Below are 24,003 nucleotides of genomic sequence, written 5' to 3'. Positions count from 1 at the left end.
ATAAGGTCTGTTAATCAGTGATTACAGTAATCTAGTGACTAATACTTAGCATAGGTCATAAGCACAACAATAAACTTGATTTTAATGTTACAATAGCACATTACCTCATCCAAATTAACATTATATCATATTTTCAGAATGACAGCAATCACTGGGTATAACTCAATGACAGTCAGCGTTATAGGCAGTCCCTTGAATCGAGGATGACTTGCATCCACGTCAAAAGGTTAACAGTGTTTCAATGAAGGACCTAATATTCCAGGTCCTGAACTAAATCTTGAAGGGTGGAAGATGCCTGCGCGTGGATTTTTTTAACGTGTGGTGACCGTTGCACACCAGCCACCACATGGGCTTGACAGAGCTAGGTCTTAATCCAGTGGCAAGCATTAACCAAGACGACTGGAGACCAGCTCTGCTGCACGGACCTAGTGCGCCCACACGTCGCAGTGTGGGCTGGTCCATGCTGCCCCTGGGCCTTTGCTCCTCCAGGGCCCCGAACTCACGCCTCTCCTTGGGCCTGATCACGTCCCTCTACAATCTCTCACCGCTTCTTCGCCCCTGCTCCTCACTACTCCTGCAGTACCTGCCCACGTTCCAATCAGCGACCTGGATCTTGGCGATGTCTCTCTTCACTGTCGTCGCTCTCCTGCTCCAGCACGTGCTGCTCCCTGGAGTCGTGGGCCGCCACGCTGCTCCTTCCGCTCCCCGGCCTGCTCCGATGGTGCTCAATAAGATCATTCAGTCGTTAGGGTGAACCACAGAACAGCTGAGTGTGCCCACCCCAGCCAAATGGGCAGCAAAAGGGTCACCCTGTCATTCAAGCACCAATGGGAAGCAACATGTCAAATTGGCAGAGGGACCCAGGAGGGGATCCTACACTGGACATACCGGACTACTGTTATACTGTCTGTCTGTAGACATGCTAACTTACCTCGCACCGAGACCCAGGAGGGGGTCCCATACCGGACATACTGGACTAGAACATAAGAACATAAGAAATAGGAGCAGGAGTAGGCCATACGGCCCCTCATGGCTGCTCCGCCATTCAATAATATCACGGCTGATCTGATCATGGACTCAGCTCCACTTCCCCGCCCGCTCCCCATAACCCTTTACTCCCTTATCGCTCAACAATCTGTCTATCTCCGCCTTAAATATATTCAACGACCCAGCCTCCACAGTTCTCTGGGGCACAGAATTCCACAGATTTTCAACCCTCTGAGAGAAGAATTTCTCCTCATCTCAGTTTTAAATGGGTGGCCCCTTATTCTAAGACTATGTCCCCTAGTTTTAGTTTCCCCTCTGTGGAAATATCCTCTCTGCATCCACCTTGTCGAGCCCCCTCATTATCTTTTAAGTTTCAATAAGATCACCTCTCATTCTTCTAAACTCCAATGTGCATAGGCCCAACTTACTTAGCTTTTCTTCATAAGTCAACCCCCCTCACTGCCTGGAAAGGAGAATCTTAGCTATGAGGACAGATTGGATATGCTGGGTTTGTTCTCATTGGAACAGAGGAGGTTAATAGGAGACCTCATTGAGGTGTACAAAATTTTGAGGGGCCTGGATATAGTGGATAGCAAGGGCCTATTTCCATTGGTGGAGGGATCAATTACGAGGGGGCATAGTTTTAAGGTGGTTGGTGGAAGGTTCAGTGGGAATTTGAGGGGGGGCTTCTTCACGCAGAGAGTTGTGGGGGTCTGGAACTCACTGCCTGGAAGGTGGTGGATGCAAAGACCCTCACCACATTTAAAAGGTGCTTGGATGGGCACTTAAAGTACAGCAGCCTGCATGGGTCAGAGAGGAATTTTCCCAGGTTTTTTTCCCCCCAATTGGCCAGGGTTTTTATCTGTTTTTTGCCTCTCCCAGGAGATCCCATAACATGGGGTGGAGTGCAGAGTGTTTCAGTGTAAGGGGTGTCGCAATTGTGTGAGGCGAACTGGTAGGGCTGGGTGCTCTTTACCTTTCCACCATTGTTCATCGTTCATAGGTTGATATGTAACCTTCAGGGCTGCTGACCGAGGGCCGCGTGGCTCTTTGTCGGCCGGTGCAGACTTGATGGGCTGAAATGGCCTCCTTCTGCACTGTAAATTTCTATGTTTCTACTTGTGGGGAAGAGCATAACTACAGGCCATCAATATAAGTTATTAACAAATCCAATAGGGAATTCAGAAGAAACTTCTATATCCAGAGAGTGGTGAGAATGTGGAACTCGCTACCACAGGGAGTGGTTGAAGTGAATAGTATAGATGCATTTAAGGGGAGGCTAGACAAATATATGACGGAGATGGGAATAGAGGGTTGTGCTGATAGATTTAATGAGGAGAGACTGGAGGACTGACTGGACCGAATGGCCTGTTTCTGTGCCGTGTATCCTATGTAATCCTGTGTAATCATTCACCTCCATAAGCATTGAGAAGGCTTTATCCGGACCGCGATGTCCTTTGTACCATGTTAGCGCATCATTCCAGATTAGACACTTGGCATTTCAGCAGGCTCGGGGCGTGAATGGTAATTGGACATTGTACACTTTCAATCTCGGTGCGGGGTAAGTCAGCATGTCTACAGACAGACAGTATGACAATACTGCAATCATATCTAGCAGGTGGACCATAGACTCCCCTATCTTTTAGAGGGAATGTGCCATGTCGCTATTTACTTATTAGGTAACCCATTCTACGGTTTCTGTTCCCTCTCTAATACTTGGGCCATGTGAATTTGCTAAGGCACGGTATAACTCTCAAGCTGCCTTTTCAGGTAAAATGGGACAGCAATCATGTGACCGTGGCCAGTTGAAAAGGATTATCCTTTTCCATACTGTACAACGTGTCATAATCAGAGGGGTTAACATTACTAGTTCTCATTCCATTTTGTGCCACATTATCATTTTTGGGAACTCCTCATAGGAAGATAGGAAGAGGAGGAGGCCATATAGCCCCTTGAGCCTGTTCTGCCATTCAATGAGATCATGGCTGATCTGTGACCTAACTCCATATACCCGCCTTTGTCCCATATCCCTTAATACCTCTATGTTCTCTGTGGTCTGTCCTGTCCTGTTTGCTTGAATATCATCATCATCATAAGCGGACCCTCCAAACGAGGATGACTTGCTTCCACGCCAAAGAAAGGGTGAGTTCACAGGTGTTTCAATGAAGGACCCGAACTACATGGTGAAGGGTGGAAGATGCCTGTGCGTGGATTTTTCTAACGTGGGGTGGCCGTTGCACACCAGCCACCACACGGGCTTGACAGAGCGCGGTCTTGGTCCAGTGGCAAGGGTTACCCAAAATGACTGGAGACCAGCTCTGCTGCACGGACCTAGTGCGCGCACGTATCGCACAGTGTGGGCTGGGCCTGTGCTGCCCCTGGCCCCGAACCCCTCGACAGTCTCTCGCTGCTCCTTCGCCCCGACCTCGCCGCTCCTGCTGTATCTGCCCACGCTCCAATCACCGACCTGGACCTTGATGACATTACTCTTTGCTGCCGTCGCCCTCCTGCACCAGCTCGCACTGCTCCCTGAAGTGGTACGCCTCCACGCTGTCCAGGGCCACCGTTCGCCGCTGGTGTTCTCACGCAGGTCGCGACCTCCACGCTGCCTGAACATACCTGTAACTAGTTACTTTCCTTCTAGTTTACCTGGTCAGAGCTAGTTCTCCATTTGATCAATATCTTCTGACACCATTTAAGTTCTCGAGACTTCTGTTGCAGTTCAAATTCTGCATGATGTAGTTTTTCTCCCAACAATGTATATCACATTCCACCTCCCTAACATTGTCTACCTCCACCCCTACCTCAGTCTATTTGCCGTTGAAACCCTTAACCATTTTTTTGTGACCAACAGACTTGACTTTTCCAATGTTCTCCCAACCGACCTCCTATCCTCTACTGCATAAGCTTCAATTCATCCCAAACTCTGCTGCCTGCTGTACCAAGTACCACTTGCCTATTACCCCTGACCTGCACTGGCTCCTGGTACCCCAATGCCTCAAATTTAATTTCACACCCACATGTTTAAATCTCTCTATGGCCTCACCCTAGCCTTTGTCTGTAACTTAGAGTGACATGTCTGTAGTTCCTGGGTGTGATCTCTCAGTAATTCCTGGGTGCTGGGAGTGACATGTCAGCAGTTCCTGGGTGCTGGGGGTGTGATGTGTCAGTAATTCCTGGGTGCTGGGTGTGATGTGTCAGTAATTCTTGGGTGCTGGGTGTGATGTGTCAGTAATTGCTGGGTGGTGGGTGTGATGTGTGAGCAGTTCCTGGGTGCTGGGTGTGATGTGTCAGTAATTCCTGGGTGCTGGGTGTGATGTGTCAGTAATTCCTGGGTGCTGGGTGTGATGTGTCAGTAATTGCTGGGTGGTGGGTATGATGTGTGAGCAGTTCCTGGGTGCTGGGTGTGATGTGTCAGTAGTTCCTGGGTGCTGGGTGTGATGTGTCAGTAGTTCCTGGGTGCTGGGTGTGATGTGTCAGTAATTGCTGGGTGCTGGGTGTGATGTGTCAGGAATTCCTGGGTGCTGGGTGTGATGTGTCAATAATTCCTGGGTGCTGGGTGTGATGTGTCAGTAGTTCCTGGGTGCTGGGTGTGATGTGTCAGTAATTGCTGGGTGCTGGGTGTGATGTGTCAGGAATTCCTGGGTGCTGGGTGTGATGTGTCAGTAGTTCCTGGGTGCTGGGTGTGACGTGTGAGTAATTCCTGGGTGCTGGGTGTGATGTGTGAGCAGTTCCTGGGTGCTGGGTGTGATGTGTCAGTAATTCCTGGGTGCTGGGTGTGACGTGTGAGTAATTCCTGGGTGCTGGGTGTGACATGTGAGTAATTCCTGGGTGCTGGGTGTGATGTGTGAGCAGTTCCTGGGTGCTGGGTGTGATGTGTCAGTAATTCCTGGGTGCTGGGTGTGACGTGTCAATAGTTCCTGGGTGCTGGATGTGATGTGTGAGCAGTTCCTGGGTGCTGGGTGTGATGTGTGAGTAATTCCTGGGTGCTGGGTGTGATGTGTGAGCAGTTCCTGGGTGCTGGGTGTGATGTGTCAGTAATTCCTGGGTGCTGGGTGTGAAGTGTGAGTAATTCCTGGGTGCTTGGTGTGACATGTGAGTAATTCCTGAGTGCTGGGTGTGATGTGTGAGCAGTTCCTGGGTGCTGGGTGTGATGTGTAGGTAATTCCTGGTTGCTGGGTGTGACGTGTCAGTAATTCCTGGGTGCTGGGTGTGCCAGTCAGTAATTCCTGGGTGCTGGGTGTGATGTGGCAGCAATTCCTGGGTGCTGGGTGTGATGTGTGAGCAGTTCCTGGGTGCTGGGTGTGACATGTCAGTAATTCCTGGGTGCTGGGTGTGATGTGTCAGTAATTCCTGGGTGCTGGGTGTGACGTGTCAATAGTTCCTGGGTGCTGGGTGTGATGTGTGAGCAGTTCCTGGGTGCTGGGTGTGATGTGTCAGTAATTCCTGGGTGCTGGGTGTGATGTGTCAGTAATTCCTGGGTGCTGGGTGTGACATGTCAGTAATTCCTGGGTGCTGGGTCTGATGTGTCAGTAGTTTCTGGGTGCTGGGTGTGACATGTCAGTAGTTCCTGGGTGCTGGGTGTGTGTGATGTGTGAGAAGTTCCTGGGTGCTGGGTGTGTGTGATGTGTGAGCAGTTCCTGGGTGTGACGTGTGAGCAGTTCCTGGGTGCTGGGTGTGACGTGCCAGTAGTTTCTGGGTGCTGGGTGTGACGTGTGAGCAGTTCCTGGGTGCTGGGTGTGACGTGTGAGCAGTTCCTGGGTGCTGGGTGTGATGTGTCAGTCATCCCCGGGTAAAGATTTGCTCGGACAGCGCCAGCAGTCGTGCTGTGTGGTGGGGTGGGGAAGGATCTGTGCTGACGTGCCGACCATCTGAAGCCGGATTGAAAGGCTGGGGCCATGGCTCGGGTGCTGATCGTTGGGGCGGGTCTCACGGGCAGCCTGTGCGCCTCCCTGTTCCGAAGAGAGTTGTCGAGCAAGCTGCAAGTAATGGTGTGGGACAAAGCGAGAGGCGCAGGTCAGTGTCAGTAATTGATACAGTCCTGGGGGCGGGGCCTGGTCAATGGCTTCAATAGGGGATTTTCAGGCTGCACATGCGACACCTCACCGCTAGGCGGCCTCTGCTCACTGTGTTGAAATTGGCAGGCGCAGGGAGAGTGGAAATTATAGTGCAAATAGTCAGGGCAGATTCAGCTTAATCTTCACCTTTAACCTGGCTCATGCCCTGGTTGTCACTCAGATTCAGGGAGTAGTTTCACATACTTTCATATTGTGATCCAAAAGAAACAAAAAGTGGCATAAAGTTTCAAAGAAGCCAGCGCAGGCACGTTTGACCGAATGTCCTTTCACTGTGTGATTGATTCCATGAAGTAACATCATTATGAAATACATTAAGAAAGAAAGAACTTGTATCGTAGAATCAAAGAGTCATAGAATGGTGACAGCACAGAAGGAGGCCGTTCGGTCCATCGAAACTCTGCCAGCTCCCTGCAAGTGTATTTCAGCCAGTCCTACTCCCCTCGCCCTTTTCCCATAGCCCAGCAAGTTTAGCACCTTTTGAAACGCAAAGCGCTTCACACCCAATGAAGCACTTTTGCAGTGCAGTTACTGTCTTGAATAGGCAAACTTAGAAACATAGAAAATAGGTGCAGGAGCAGGCCATTCGGCCCTTTGTGCCTGCACCACCATTCAATAAGGTCATGGCTGATCATTCACCTCAGTACCCCTTTCCTGCTTTCTCTCCATATCCCTTGATCCCTTTAGCCGTAAGGGCCATATCTAACTCCCTCTTAAATATATCCAATGAACTGGCATCAACAACTCTCTGCGACAGAGAATTCCACAGGTTAACAACTCTCTGAGTGAAGAAGTTTCTCCTCATCTCAGTCCTAAATGGCTTACCCCTTATCCTTAGAATATGTCCCCTGGTTCTGGACTGTGCCCAACATCAGGAACATTCCTCCTGCATCTAACCTGTCCAGTCCCGTCAGAATTTTATATGTTTCTGTGAGATCCCCTCTCATGCTTCTAAACTCCAGTTAATACAGGCCCAGTCGATCCAATCTCTCCTCATATGTCAGTCCTGCCATCCCGGGAATCAGTCTGGTGAACCTTCGCTGCACTCCCTCAATAACAAGAACGTTCTTCCTCAGATTAGGAGACCAAAACTGAACACAATATTCCAGGTGAGACCTCACTAAGGCCCTGTACAACTACAGTACGACCTCCCTGCTCCTATACTCAAATCCCCTAGCTACGAAGACAAACACACCATTTGCCTTCTTCATCGCCTGCTGTACCTGCATGCCAACTTTCAATGACGAATGAACCATGACACCCAGGTCTCGTTGCACCTCCCCTTTTCCTAGTCTGCCGCCATTCAGATAATATTCTGCCTTCGTGTTTTTGCCACCAAAGTGGATAACCTCACATTTATCTTCATTATACTGCATCTGCCATGGGTTTGCCCACTTGCCTAACCTGTCCAAGTCACCCTGCAGCCTCATAGCATCCTCCTCACAGCTCACACCGCCACCCGGCTTAGTGTCGTCTGCAAACTTGGAGATATTACACTCAATTCCTTCATCCAAATCATTAATGCATATTGTAAATAGCTGGAGTCCCAGCACTGAGCCCTGCGGCACCCCACTAGTCACTGCCTGCCATTCTGAAAACGTAGCAGCCAATTTGCGCACAGCAAGGTCCCACAAACAGCAATAAGTAAGGGAGGAGGCTTGTGCGGAACATAAACACCAGCATAGACCAGTTCGACCGAATGACTGTTTCTGTGCTGTAAATCCCATATAATAATCTGTTTTGATGGTGTTGATTAAGGAATAAAATATTGGCCAGGACATTGGGAGAACTCCCCTGCCATTCTTCTAATAGATGGGGCCTCGGTTTAACATCTTATCCAAACGAGGGAACCTTTGACAGTGCAGCACTGCCTCAATAGCCCTGATTTTAACCGAACACACCCATTGGGAATGGGACGGATTCTGGTTAAACGTCCTTTTTAGATCCAGCCTGATTTTACACCCCATTGACTTCCCACAGGCATGTTAGGTTAAAATCTGGGCTTGCATATCGGGCAATTTAATTGATGGCTTTAAATGTAATTTTACCACTTCACCATGTCGCACACCTTTTCCTGCATTGACTGGCAATTGCAATCATCTGGTCATGTAGAAATGTATTATTGTACTGTATTTTCTCACAGTTTTGTATTGACAAACTCCCATTGTGGTCTCCATTCTTACTCAGGCAACTCAGGACCAACAGATTTCTAACAGAATTCAATCTTATAGCCTTAATTATGCTGAGATTCACCTATTCTGCTCATTTATCATTTGCCCTTTCACAGGGAACTTGTTGCATTACGACTTTCTCACTATTTACAAGTAGACAGATATTGCCACTTCATTGAAATGAAAATGACCCCGAGAAAGAGTATGATGCAACATGTCGTACCTAACTCGGCTGCACGCCCACTGATTTCTGATAGAGATTCACAGCGTAGTTTAATGTTGCAGAGCAGTGTTTATTGTAAGTGTGTTACTGCAGAGATCTTTGCAGTTGTAAAATCTTCCAAAGGGTACAGCTCTCATTCCCACAGATCCCTATTAATTGTGGATTAATTCACACCCACTCTAAAGGAGCTCAGGCCTCCTTTACTGCTCCCATCAGCAGCCAAATAATTCCTGGTCACTCTGTATGGTATGGAAGAGTGTGGAAAAGTAACTTTTAATGATTAAATGTCAAGTAATACCATTATGGAACAATAATAAAAAATGATGGAAATGCAGAGCAGTTCAGTCAGCATCTGAAGGCGAAAGACAAGTTAAATGTTGAGTGTGACCCTTCATACCTTTGAATTAATGGAGCATAATCTTCATGAACAAAGTGTTTGACCATAAAAAGAAAGACAGAACTTGCATTTATATAGCGCCTTTCTCAACCTCAGAATGTCCCAAAGCACTTTACAGCTAATGAAGTACTTTTGAAGTGTAGTCACTGTTGTAATGTGGGAAAAGCGGCAGCCAATTTGCGCACAGCAAGCTCCCACAACCAGCAATGTGAGATGCAGATTATCTGTTTTAGTGATGTTGGTTGAGGGATAACTATTGGCCAGGGCACCATGGGAAAACTCCCCTGTTCTTTGACATAGTGCCATGGGATCTTTTAGATCCACCTGAGAGCGCAGACATACTAGACATACTAGTTTGGATGTTTAGATGCCAAAAGTCATGTGTGACTTTCACCACAATGATATCCTGTGTTAGTGACACTCTGCAACTTTTGGAAGTGATTTTATTTTGTTTGCCAAATGCTTTTTCATGTTTTTGTCAAAATCGTCAAGTACTTATTAACATTTGGAGTTGTCTCATATCCACTTCAGAGATTCTTCTCGCTGTTCCATGGCCACTTTGGACCAACTCCCAGATCCTTACTATCCCCCACTGTTGTCACACTTGTTGTCTGACTCCCAGCCTCAATCATGCAGTGAGTAAGAGACTTACAGGGGCAGGGATATACCAACAGCCAATCTAGACTGATTCCATTGGTGATGAGGATTCCAGAATGTTATACTTTCAATAACTCACAGAAACACACACAGCAGAACATACCAGTCAGTCAGGTGACCTGTTCCCTTCATTATAAACAGCACTGGCTGCAGTGCCATAGGTGTCCACAGGTGGAGCTATATATATTACACTTCTCCCTCTTTAATGAAGAAGTAATTATAACAAAACAATCATCATACATAACTTGCATGGCTATACATAACAAAAGATATGGACTTATTTTGCCATATTTACAAATCAAGCTTAGCCACTTGTTTTCTGTTTCAAAGAGGATACCTTCGCTCTCGAACAGAACCTTCCAAACATGGTGTCAAATTTAAACTCATTCAACGCTGATCCCGAGGAAAGTTTTCCTCCAAGGAATGTCCTTGATTTCCATTTGAACTCTCTCTAACTTCAGACTGTTTGTCTGCCTGACTTGGATTCAGACTTAAAATCTGACTTTCTCTTGGATTTGTTTCCAGTACATTGGATGTAGGATATACTACTGGTGTATCAAAACTATCTGATGAGTCAGAAATAATTGAATCATTCCCACCTTCAACTACTTTCACGTCTGTAGGTAAAATATGATCAATATGAACAAACCTAACCTGTCCATGATCAAACATCTTGACCAAATATGTGCGAGGACCACATATCTTCACCACTCTTCCTGGTAACCACTTTAACCATTTATGGTGATGATCCTTCGCTCTCACCTTCTGATTTAATTTCACACTTCTCTCTTTTACTCTACCTCTACCATGATTCTCTTTCTGTCTTAATTGTGTCTCTTGTACGGACTGTGCCAAGTTTGGTTTTAACAACGAGACTCTGGTTCCTGGCTGTCGTTTGAGAAACAACTCTGCTGGTGTTCTACCAGTAGTTGTGTGAGGAGTATTACGATACATAATTAGAAAATTAGCCAATTTGTGGTCCAATGACAACTGTCATTTCTTTGGATTTGCATCCAACATCTGTTTGATGAGGGCACATTTTACTATTTGTACAGTGCACTCTGCTGCAACATTTAAAGCAGGATGGTATGGAGGAACCTTGTATGTTTCACACCATTTTTGCTCATGAACTATGCAAGTTCTTCTGAACAAAATTGTGGTCCATTATCAGAAACAATTTCTTCTGGGAGGCCAAATGAAAAAAATAATCTTCATAAAATGTCTAATGTTTTACTTGTTATTTTCCACATTGGAAACACTTCAACCCACTTCGAATGGCTATCAATCACAATGAACAATTGTCCTTCTAGCTCAGCAAAATCGATAGAGAGCCTTTGTCACACCCTGGGAGGCCTTTTCCATGGCTGTAATGGTACTGATGGTGGTGTCTTGCTTACCGATTGACATGACGTACACTGACTGATGATGTACTCGATATCTTTATCAAGACCTGGCCACCATAAGTAACTGCGTGCAAAACTCTTGGTCAACACATTCCCAGTTGCTGGTCATGGAGGTCTTCTAATAATTTGGACCTGAATTTATTTGGTATAACCACTCTTGCACCCCACATGATACAATCTTTATCGACTGATAATTCATTCCTACGAATGAAGAATGGATGAATATCTTTGTCTGTTTCCTGGTTTGGACAGCTATTTGCAATATAATCATACAGTTTGACATAACTGGGTTACGTTTGGTTACTCTACCAATCTCTTCAGCTGTGACTGGCAGTTCATCAATATATGAAAAATAAAACACTTCCTCCCTATCGGGTGTAACTTATGATGGGGAAGGCAATCTAGACATTGTATCAGCATTACTGTGATCAGCTGATCATCTGTATTCAATATCATATCCAAACAGTAATAGGGATGTTGGGGAGGGCATCAAACAGAAAATTAGGGGTGCATGCAATAAAGGTGTAGCAGTTATAATGGGTGACTTTAATATGCACATAGATTGGGCTAGCCAAACTGGAAGCAATACGGTGGAGGAGGATTTCCTGGAGTGCATAAGGGATGGTTTTCTAGACCAATATGTTGAGGAACCAACTAGGGGGGAGGCCATCTTAGACTGGGTGTTGTGTAATGAGAGAGGCTTAATTAGCAATCTCATTGTGCAAGGCCCCTTGGGGAAGAGTGACCATAATATGGTGGAATTCTGCATTAGGATGGAGAATGAAACAGTAATTTCAGAGACCATGGTCCAGAACTTAAAGAAGGGTAACTTTGAAGGTATGAGGCGTGAATTGGCTAGGATAGATTGGCGAATGATACTTAAGGGGTTGACTGTGGATGGACAATGGCAGACATTGTACATTCCTGTCTGGCGTAAAAATAAAAAAGGGAAGGTGGCTCAACCGTGGCTATCTAGGGAAATCAGGGATAGTATTAAAGCCAAGGAAGTGGCATACAAATTGGCCAGAAATAGCAGCGAACCTGGGGACTGGGAGAAATTTAGAACGCAGCAGAGGAGGACAAAGGGTTTGATTAGGGCAGGGAAAATGGAGTACGAGAAGAAGCTTGCAGGGAACATTAAGGCGGATTGCAAAAGTTTCTATAGGTATGTAAAGAGAAAAAGGTTGGTGAAGACAAACGTAGGTCCCCTGCAGTCAGAATCAGGGGAAGTCATAACGGGGAACAAAGAAATGGCAGACCAATTGAACAAGTACTTTGGTTCGGTATTCACTAAGGAGGATACAAACAACCTTCCGGATATAAAAGGGGTCAGAGGGTCTATTAAGGAGGGGGAACTGAGGGAAATCTTTATTAATCGGGAAATTGTGTTGGGGAAATTGATGGGATTGAAGGCCGATAAATCCCCAGGGCCTGATGGACTGCATCCTAGAGTACTTAAGGAGGTGGCCTTGGAAATAGCGGATGCATTGACAGTCATTTTCCAACATTCCATTGACTCTGGATCAGTTCCTATGGAGTGGATGGTAGCCAATGTAACCCCACTTTTTAAAAAAGGAGGGAGAGAGAAAACAGGGAATTATAGACCGGTCAGCCTGACCTCAGTAGTGGGTAAAATGATGGAATCAATTATTAAGGATGTCATAGCAGTGCATCTGGAAAATGGTGACATGATAGGTCCAAGTCAGCATGGATTTGTGAAAGGGAAATCATGCTTGACAAATCTTCTGGAATTTTTTGAGGATGTTTCCAGTAAAGTGGACAAAGGAGAACCAGTTGATGTGGTATATTTGGACTTTCAGAAGGCTTTCGACAAGGTCCCACACAAGAGATTAATGTGCAAAGTTAAAGCACATGGGATTGGGGGTAGTGTGCTGACGTGGATTGAGAACTGGTTGTCAGACAGGAAGCAAAGAGTAGGAGTAAATGGGTACTTTTCAGAATGGCAGGCAGTGACTAGTGGGGTACCGCAAGGTTCTGTGCTGGGGCCCCAGCTGTTTACATTGTACATTAATGATTTAGACGAGGGGATTAAATGCAGTATCTCCAAATTTGCGGATGATACTAAGTTGGGTGGCAGTGTGAGCTGCGAGGAGGATGCTATTAGGCTGCAGAGTGACTTGGATAGGTTAGGTGAGTGGGCAAATGCATGGCAGATGAAGTATAATGTGGATAAATGTGAGGTTATCCACTTTGGTGGTAAAAACAGAGAGACAGACTATTATCTGAATGGTGACAGATTAGGAAAAGGGAAGGTGCAACGAGACCTGGGTGTCATGGTACATCAGTCATTGAAGGTTGGCATGCAGGTACAGCAGGCGGTTAAGAAAGCAAATGGCATGTTGGCCTTCATAGCGAGGGGATTTGAGTACAGGGGCAGGGAGGTGTTGCTACAGTTGTACAGGGCCTTGGTGAGGCCACACCTGGAGTATTGTGTACAGTTTTGGTCTCCTAACTTGAGGAAGGACATTCTTGCTATTGAGGGAGTGCAGCGAAGGTTCACCAGACTGATTCCCGGGATGGCGGGACTGACCTATCAAGAAAGATTGGATCAACTGGGCTTGTATTCACTGGAGTTCAGAAGAATGAGAGGGGACCTCATAGAAACGTTTAAAATTCTGACGGGTTTAGACAGGTTAGATGCAGAAAGAATGTTCCCAATGTTGGGGAAGTCCAGAACCAGGGGTCACAGTCTGAGGATAAGGGGTAAGCCATTTAGGACCGAGATGAGGAGAAACTTCTTCACCCAGAGAGTGGTGAACCTGTGGAATTCTCTGCCACAGAAAGTAGTTGAGGCCAATTCACTAAATATATTCAAAAGGGAGTTAGATGAAGTCCTTACTACTCGGGGGATCAAGGGTTATGGCGAGAAAGCAGGAAGGGGGTACTGAAGTTTCATGTTCAGCCATGAACTCATTGAATGGCGGTGCAGGCTAGAAGGGCTGAATGGCCTTCTCCTGCACCTATTTTCTATGTTTCTATGTTTCTATGTTGACAAAATCAAAGCCCATCTCTGCATTCGGGCTGCAGCTAATGTTGGAACTGGGGACTTTTGATGGAGGATTGCTGTTAGGGGCTTATGGTCTGTAACAATGGTAAACTTACGACCATACAAGTATTTGTGAAACTTCTTGACCCCAAAAATTAATGCCAAAGCTTCCCTTTCAATTTGCGCATAATTACTCTCACTGGCACCGAGTGTGCGTGAAGCAAACGCAATTGGTCTCTCCTCCCCACTACTTAATACATGAGAGATTACTGCCCCAACTCCATACGGAGAGGCATCACATGCTAGCTTAATCTCCTTAGATATGTCATAGTGAACTCATCATAGGCAGTCCCTCGAAATCGAGGAAAACTTGCTTCCACTCCTAAAGTGAGTTCTTTGGTGGCTGAACAGTGCAACACGAGAGCCACAGATGCTAGAAACATAGAAACATAGAAAATAGGTTCAGGAGTAGGCCATTCGGCCCTTCGAGGCTGCACCACCATTCAATAAGATCATGGCTGATCTTTCACCTCAGTACCCCTTTCCTGCTTTCTCTCCATTGCCCTTGATCCCTTTAGCCGTAAGGGTCACATCTAATTCCCTCTTGAATATATCCAATGAGCTGGCATCAACAACTCTCTGCGGTAGAGAATTCCACAGATTAACTACTCTCTGAGTGAAGAAGTTTCTCCTCATCTCAGTCCTAAATGGCTTACCCCTTATCCTTCGACTGTGTCCCCTGGTTCTGGACTTCCCCAACATCGGGAACATTCTTCCTGAATTTAACCTGTCCAGCCCCGTCAGAATTTTATATGTTTCGATGAGATCCTCTCTCATCCTTCTAAACTCCAGTGAATACAGGCCCAGTCGATCCAGTCTCTCCTCATATGTCAGTCCTGCCATCCTGGGAATCAGTCTGGTGAACCTTCACTGCACTCCCTCAATAGCAAGAACGTCCTTCCTTAGATTAGGAGATCAAAACTGAACAAAATATTCCGGGTGAGGCCTCACCCGGTAAGACCTCCCTGCTCCTATACTCAAATCGCTTAGCTATGAAGGCCAACATACCATTTGCCTTCTTCATCGCCTGCTGTACCTGCATGTCAACTTTCAATGACTGATGTACCATGACACCCAGGTCTCTTTGCACCTCCCCTTTTCCTAATCTGCTGCCATTCAGATAATATTCTGCCTTCGTGCTTTTGCCACCAAAGTGGATAACCTTACATTTATCCACATTATACTGCATCTGCCATACATTTGGCCACTCACCTAACCTGTCCAAGTCACCCTGCAGCCTCTTAGCATCCTCTTCACAGCTCACACCACCACCCAGCTTAGTGTCATCTGCAAACTTGGAGATATTACACTCAATTCCTTCATCTAAATCATTGTTGTATATTGTAAATAGCTGGGGTCCCAGCACTGAGCCCTGTGGCACCCCACTAGTCACTGCCTGCCATTCTGAAAAGGACCCGTTTATTCCGACTCGCTGCTTCCTGTCTGCCAACCTGTTCTCTACCCCCAATACCATGTGCTTTGATTTTTTTGCACACCAATCTCTTGTGTGGGACCTTGTCAAAAGCCTTTTGAAAGTCCAAATACACCACATCCACTGGTTCTCCCTTGTCTACTCTATTAGTTATATCCCATCTTCGCCGCCGTTGTTATTGTTATATATGTAAACCTGTAAATACCATGTTTAACCACCAGAGGGCTCATCCCCTGGATTGCCAAGGGATCCCACAATCCCTTGGGAACACCTGTACAAAAGGAGGTCTCACAGGTTGGAGAGGCACTCTGGAGACCTGTAATAATGTACTATGGTCACACATTACTTTGAGCTTACAGTATCTGGTCAGATTCTTTATTCAAGACATAACAACCGGCGACAAGATACAGATGACGAACCCCATCGCAACAATGCAGAGAACCATGGGCATCCTGGAGAAATTTTCGGAGGGAGATGATTGGGAAACCTTCGTGGAGCCACTCGACCAATACTTCATGGCCAACGAGCTGGAAGATGAAGCAAACTCTGCCAAATGAAGGGCGATCCTCCTCGCCGTTTGTGGGTCACCAACGTATGTCCTCATGAAAAATCTGCATGCTCCAGCGAAACCCACAGAGAAGTCGTACGATGATTTGTGCACACTGGTCCGGGAGCATCTAAATCCAAAGGAAAGCGAACTGATGGCGAGGTACCGGTTCTACACGTACAAGAGGTCTGAAGGCCAGAAAGTGGCTCGCTACATCGCCGAGCTAAGGCACCTTGCAGGACATTGCGAATTTGAAAGACACTTGGAGCACATGCTCAGGGACTTCTTTGTACTTGGCCATGAAGTAATACTTTGCAAACTTAGTCTGTAGCCCAGGCGTTCATCGCCACCAGTGACAATACCAAACAAATCTCTCAGCGCACAAGTGTTGCTGCAAGTACTGTGAAAAAGTAATGTTGTTTTTGAATCATAACGTACAGGACAGGCCCCACATGCCTGCAGCTGCACGTCCGCAGATATCTCAGAGTCCGCCATCAAGGGTGGTGAATACAGGCCATTAACACCTTGTTGGCGCTGCGGAGTTGATCATCGGTTCCTTTCATGCCGCTTCAAAGGATACGTTTGCAAGGGCTGTGGAACAATGGAACAGCTCCAACGTATGTGCAGGTGAGCTGCAAATCCTGCTAATCCTTCAAACCACCATGTTGCAGAGGAGGACAGATCCATGGTGGATCATGACAAACCAGGGCCTCAGACTGAGAAGGCAGAGGTATATGGGGTGCACACATTTATCACAAAATGTCCCCTGATAATGCTGAAGGTTGAATTAAACGGACTCCCGCTGTCAATGGAGCTGGACACGGGCGCGAGCCAGTCCATAATGAGCAAAAAGACTTTCGATAAATTGTGGTGCAGCAAGGCCTCAAGGCCAGTCCTGACTCCCATTCGTACTAAACTGAGAACGTACACAAAGGAACTGATTCCCGTAATCGGCAGTGATACCGTAAAGGTCTCCAATGATGGGGCGATGCACAATTTACCACTCTGGGTGGTACTGGGCGATGGCCCCACGCTGTTCGGCAGGAGCTGGCTGGGAAAGATATGCTGGAACTGGGACAGCGTCCGAGCGCTCTCGTCCGCTGACGACACTTCATGTGCCCAGGTCCTAAACAAGTTCCCCTCACTGTTCGAACCGGGCATCAGGAAGTTCCAAGGAGCAAAAGTGCAGATCCACTTGATTCCGGGGGTGCGACCCACCCACCACAAGGCGAGAGGGGCACCGTACACGGTGAGAGAGAGGGTGGAGATTGAGCTGGACAGGCTGCACCGAGAGGGCATCATTTCGCCGATCGAATTCAATGAGTGGGCCAGTCCGATTGTTCCAGTCCTCAAGGGAGACGGCAACGTCAGAATCTGTGGTGATTACAAAGTAACTATCAATCGTTTCTCCCTGCAGGATCAATACCCGCTACCAAAGGCAGACGACCTATTTGTGATGCTGGCGGGAGGAAAAACATTTGCGAAGCTGGACTTGACCTCGGCTGACATGACGCAGGAGCTGGAGGAACCATCGAAGGGCCTCACCTGCATCAACACGCACAAAGGTCTCTTCATTTATAACAGATGCCCATTTGGGATTGATCAGCTGCGGTGATATTCCAAAGGAACATGGAATGCTTGCTGAAGTCGGTCCCGCGCACCGTGGCCTTCCAGGATGACTTCTTGGTTACAGGTCGGGACGCTGTCGAACACCTGCAGAACATGGAGGAGGTTCTTAGTCGGCTTAATTGTGTGGGGCTCAGGTTAAAATTCTCGGTGCGTTTTCCTGGTGCCTGAAGTGGAGTTCCTGGGGAGAAGAATCGCGGCGGACGGCATCAGGCCCAACGATTCGAAGACGGAGGCAATCAAGAACGCACCGAGACCACAGAACGTGACGGAGCTGCGGTCGTTTCTAGGACTCCTGAACTACTTTGGTAACTTCTTACCGGGTCTTAGCACAATGTTAGAACCACTGCATAAAGGAGATGAATGGATATGGGGTAAAAGCCAAGAAAATGCCTTTGAGAAAGCAAGGAAACTGTTATGCTCAAACAAATTGCTTGTGTTGTACGATCCATGTAAGCGTTTGGTACCACCATGTGATGCATCGTCATACGGTGTCGGGTGTATATTGCAACAAGCTAAAAATATGGGAAATTGCAACCGATTGTTTATGCATCCAGAAGTCTGCCTAAGGCTGGGAGAGCCTACAGCATGATCGAAAAAGAAGCGTTAGCGTGTGTTTATGGGGTAAAGAAAATGCATCAATATCTGTTTGGGCTCAAATTTGAATTGGAAACCGACCATAAGCCACTTATATCCCTCTTTTCTGAAAGTAAGGGGTTAAATATGAATGCATCGGCCCGCATCCAGAAATGGGTGCTCACATTGTCCGCATACAACTACGTCATCCACCATAGGCCAGGCACAGAAAACTGTGTCGATGCTCTCAGTAGGCTGCCATTGCCCAGCACGGGGGTGGAAATGGCACAGCCCGCAGATTTAGTTATGGTAATGGAAGCATTCGAGAGTGAGCAATCACCTGTTACCGCCCGACAGATTAGAACCTGGACGAGCCAGGACTCCTTACTGTCCTTAGTAAAAAAACTGTGTGCTCCATGGGAGTTGGTCTAGTGTCCCGTTAGAGATGCAGGAAGAAATAAAGCCGTACCAGCGGCGCAAAAATGAAATGTCTATACAGGCAGACTGCCTCCTATGGGGTAATCGGGTCGCGGTGCCAAAAAAAGGGCAGGGACACTTTCATTAGTGACCTCCGCAGCACCCACCCAGGAATTGTAATGACGAAAGTGATAGCCAGATCCCACGTGTGGTGGCCCGGTATCGATGCAGACTTAAGAGTCCTGCATGCACAAATGTAACACATGTTCACAGTTAAGCAATGCACCCAGGGAGGCGCCACTAAGTTTATGGTCCTGGCCCTCCAAACCATGGTCCAGGGTCCATATTGAATATGCAGGCCCATTCTTGGGAAAAATGTTCCTTGTGGTTGTAGATGCATTTTCCAAGTGGATTGAATGTGAGATAATGTCGGCAAGCACGTCCGCTGCCACCATTGAAAGCCTGCGGGCCATGTTTGCCACGCACAGCCTGCCTGATGTCCTTGTGAGTGACAATGGGCCGTGCTTCACCAGTGCCGTGTTCAAAGAGTTCGTGACCCACAATGGGATCAAACATGTCACTTCTGCCCTGTTTAAACCAGCGTCCAATGGTCAGGCAGAGCGAGCAGTGCAAACAATCAAGCAGAGCTTGAAGAGGGTAAGTGAAGGCTCACTGCAGACTCGCCTATCCCGAGTCCTGCTTAGTTACCCCACTCGCTCACTGGAGTTCCTCCTGCTGAACTGCTCATGAAAAGAGCACTTAAGACAAGGCTCTCATTAGTCCATCTTGATCTACACGAGAGCAGGCGGCTTCAACAGAATACATATCATGATCGTGCAAATGTGTCACGCGAAATTGAGATTAATGATGCTGTATTTGTGTTAAATTATGGACAAGGTCCCAAGTGGCTTCCTGGCACTGTCGTGGTCAAGGAGGGGAGTAGGGTGTTTCAGGTCAAACTTTCAAATGGACTCACCTGCAGGAAACACTTGGACCAAACCAAACTCAGATTCACGGACTATCCAGAACAACCCACAATAGATTCTACCTTTTTCGACCCCCCAACACACACACGTGTGGCAACCGACCCAGCGGTTGGCCATGAAGCAGAACCATCACCTGCAGCAGCCCAGCAGGACTCAGCACACCCAGCAGCCCAGCAAGGCCAGCTGCGCAGCAGCCCAGCAAGGGCCCAACAAACAACTCACCAAAACCAGCATTTGCACCGAGATGATCAACCAGGGAAAGGAAGGCCCCAGATCGACTTACCTTGTAAATAGTTACACTTTTGACTTTGGGGTGGGGAGTGTTGTTATACGTGTAAACCTGTAAATACCATGTTTAACCACCAGAGGGCTCATCCCCTGGAGTCCCAAGGGATCCCACAATCCCTTGGGAGCACCTGTACATAAGGAGGCCTCACAGGCTGGAGAGGCACTCTGGAGACCTGTAATAAATGACTACAGTCACACTTTACTTTCTTACAGTATCTGGTCAGCTTCTTTATTCAAGACGTAACAGTTATATTTTCAGTAACTCACAGAAACACGCACAGCCTTAAGATGGCAGAACATACCGGAACTCACCAGTCAGTCAGGTGACCTGTTCCCTTTATTATAAACAGCACTGGCTGCAGTGCCACAGGAGTCCACAGATGGCGCTATATATATTGCACAGGATATTCTCACTCTGATAGTGTTCCCTACTGCGGTATGACCCAGAGACAGTGGCAGCTGAAGGAACAGCGGGGAGTATGTTGGAGCAGGGTTTCTAAACATAGAAACATAGAAAATAGGTGCAGGAGTAGGCCATTCAGCCCTTTGAGCCTGCACCACCATTCGATAAGATCATGGCTGATCATTCCCTCAGTACCCCTTTCCTGCTTTCTCTCCATACCCTTTGATCCCCTTTAGCCATAAGGGCCCTATCTAACTCCCTCTTGAATATATCCAATGAACTGGCATCAACAACACTCTGCGGTAGGGAATTCCACGGGTTAACAACTCTCTGAGTGAAGAAGTTTCTCCTCATCTCAGTCCTAAATGGCCTACCCATTATCCTAAGACTGTGTCCCCAGGTTCTGGACTTCCCCAACATCGGGAACAATCTACCCGCATCTAGCCTGTCCCGTCCCGTCAGAATCTTGTCTGTTTCTATGAGATCCCCTCTCATTCTTCTAAACTCCAATGTATAAAGGCCCAGTTGATCCAGTCTCTCCTCGTATGTCAGTCCAGCCATCTCGGGAATCAGTCTGGTGAACCTTTGCTGCACTCCCTCAATAGCAAGAATGTCCTTCCTCAGATTAGGAGACCAAAGCTGAACACAATATTCCAGGTGAGGCCTCACCAATGCCCTGTACAACTGCAGTAAGACCTCCCTGCTCCTATACTCAAATCCCCTAGCTATGAAGGCAAACATACCATTTGCCTTCTTTATCGCCTGCTGTACCTGTATGACAACTTTCAATGACTGATGAAACATGACACCCAGGTCTCGTTGCACCTCCCCTTTTCCTAATCTGCCACCATTCAGATAATATTCTGTCTTCGTGTTTTTGTCCCCAAAGTGGATAACCTCACATTTATCCACATTATACAGGCAACATGGCTCTTGCAAGATTACCGTGAGTAACTAAGTACACTGTGATTTCATCTCTGTTTGGTGCATGGTGTAAAGAATGTGTAACTTCAGTACCTCCCTGTAGAAAGCATGTAACTAATGTATCAAAATTGCTGCTAGATTGTACCACCCTAACCTAACTCTAAAATCCACTGTTTGGCCATGTCACCAAAATGTAGCCATCTTTACTGCTGCCTGTGTCAAAATCGTCTTATTAGATATTTTCCTCTTTGCTACCTCTGTGTATTGTATTACAAACTGCATCATTCCAATTGTAGATCTGATCAGTAGTATTAATGGCATCGCCAAAGAAATACTGTCCAGATTGTGAATTGATAGTATCAGATGCAGATGATTTCTTGTGTGCTTGAATTGTGTTTTCCCGAGTTCAGGGTGTGAGTGCTCTAAGAATGTAAAGTTCTGTAAGATCGTAGGGAATGCCACTGCTAAACACCAAACGTTTTTGCTTTAAGGAGGAAGAATGAACACAAGCAGAAGTCCCCACGACCCAAACTGCACAGCTGACTTGGGAGCACAATACATTACAGTAACTCCATATTATGCAGAAAAGCATCAGAGGTACTTGAAAAGGTTCTTTATTGCAGGGGATTCAGTCCCACAGGAGATAAACACGTCACAATTTAGGTTTGCATTATTAAGAATGTTAATTGTTATTTGTTGCTGGACGAGGCTAATCTTTCACCAGGGTGAGGATAAATGTCAAAAACAAGCTGATAAAATTACAGCAACTTTTCATGATTTGGTACGGTTTTTGATGTCTGCACACTCTCTGCATAAACACTGACTTCGAAAACCTGATTTTGTTCGGGGAGAGAGAGAAGTGGGTGAGTCATTTTCACTGAGTACTTTCACACAGAAGTGTGTTCCCACATGATTTCTATCACGTGGTTACCAAACCTTTTTAATTTGTTTGTGAACATTTTCTCATGTAAAGGTCTCAGTTACAATACCCTTTGGAAGGCACTCAGAGTTGAATAAAGAAGCAGAATTGATGTAAAACTGTCACATCATCATAATCTTAAAATTAGAGCTCGGCCATTTAGGAGAGAAATCTGAAGGCACTTTTTCACTAAAGGGTAATGGAAATCTGGATAACTCTCCCCAAAAGGCTGTGGATGCTGGGTCAATTGGAATTTTCAAGACTGAGATAGATTTTTGTTAAGAGTATCAAAGTATATGGAACTAAGGTGGGTACAGATCTGTCATGATCTAATTGAATAGCAGAACAGGCTCGAGGGGCCAAATGGCCTACTCCTGTTCCTATATTCCTAGAATGAAAGAAAAACTTACATTTATATAGCGCCTTTCACGACCACCGGACGTCGCAAAACGCTTTACAGCCAACAAAGTACTTTTGGAGTGTAGTCACTATTGCATTGTGGGAAACACGGCAGCCAATTTGCACACAGCAAGCTCCCACAAACAGCAATGTGATCATGACCCAGATAATCTGTTTTTGTTCTGTTGATTGAGGGAAAAATATTGGCCAGGACATCGGGAATAACTCCCTTGCTCTTCTTCAAAATGGTGCCATGGGATCTTTTATGCCCACCTGAGAGAGCTGTTTAACGTCTCATCCGAGAGACAGCACCTCCGACAGTGCAGCCCTCCCTCAGCACTGCACTGGAGTGTCAACCTAGATTTTGGTGCTCAAGTCCCTGGAGTGGTGCTTGAACCCACAATCTTCGGACTCAGAGGCGAGAGTGCTGCCCACTGAGCCACAGCTGACACTGTGAATAACTTATTGGTAGTAAGGAGGATTGTGACATTTATTGCCCTTGCACTGTAGAAGAGTGCATTATAGTCCCAACAGGCTGTGCCATGGGGCGGTGGGATGCAGCTCAGTCCTTCAGTATTCACGATCTGTTTACAGCACTGTGGGGAACTACTGATCAAGGGCCTGAAAGTGAGTTATGTGCTGGCCTGTTGAGACCAGGAAAGAAAGATGGAAAGAGATAAAATAGGGAAGCGCTTATTTGTACTGCAAAAATGGCCGCCATGCTCCACCCTTTGTCTATGATTGGTCCCCTTGGAGGATAAGCCACACCCTGAAGTTTCACAGGAATGTGTCACTGGAACCACCCATCCGAAAGTCTCACTGACTTTGCCAATTGTAACTCGATCCACTTTGACTTCCTGAAGCGACAAAGGACAGAGTTCCCCAGAAGACAGCAAAGGCCAGCCAAAGTGCCTTACCCCAGTCCAAGTACATCTCTTCCCCCAGCCAAAGTGCCTTACCCCAGCTCAAGTGCATCCTCCCCCGTCCCCCACCATCGATGGGGCAGGCATTGTGTACGGATTGTTAACAGGTTTATTGGGTATGAAGTGAATAGTGACAGTGTCATGACTTCTGGATATTATCCACTCCAACGATGTTCCTTGTAGGGGGTTGGAAGAACGTGATCCGTCTTCCCTGAGTTCTCTCTCTCCCCTCTGATCCCTCCCCCCACCTGTGTCTCTTATCCCCCCACCCCAGTCTCTCTCTCTCTCTCTCTCCCAGTCTCTCTCACTCTTACCCAGTCTCTTTCTCTCCCCCAGTTTCTCTCTCCTGCTCCCTTCCCCAGTCTCTCTCTCTTTCTCTCTTCCACGCCCCTCTCGGCCACCTGCCACCTCTCTGCCCACAGCTCGCTGGTGGTCCCCCACTGCCACTCTCGGCCCCCCCCGGCCGCTACTCTGGGTCCCCCGAGAGGGGTCGGGGCCTGAGCGAGGGGAGAGAGGCGTGGGGGGGTGGTGAGGGGGGGGCGGAGAGAGTCGGTGTGGGGGTGGGGGGCCGCAAAAGAGTTTG

At 47.1% G+C, this 24,003-nt stretch overlaps 1 protein-coding gene across 1 annotated transcript in view; it reads left to right on the top strand.

Annotated features, from left to right (window-relative positions):
- Window positions 1-5,791: 5,791 nt before the first annotated feature.
- rnls (renalase, FAD-dependent amine oxidase) overlaps window positions 5,792-24,003 on the top strand; it is a 219,958-nt gene continuing 201,746 nt past the window's right edge. Inside the window, 2 exon segments of the mRNA XM_070876896.1 lie at window positions 5,792-6,003; window positions 21,671-21,776. Coding sequence (XP_070732997.1) covers window positions 5,886-6,003; window positions 21,671-21,776 — 224 coding nt within the window. The 5' untranslated portion in view covers window positions 5,792-5,885.

Source organism: Pristiophorus japonicus, chromosome 3 (assembly GCF_044704955.1).
Source record: "Pristiophorus japonicus isolate sPriJap1 chromosome 3, sPriJap1.hap1, whole genome shotgun sequence".
NCBI classification, from domain to species: Eukaryota; Metazoa; Chordata; class Chondrichthyes; family Pristiophoridae; genus Pristiophorus; species Pristiophorus japonicus.
This window is presented reverse-complemented; position numbering and strand designations above follow the sequence as displayed.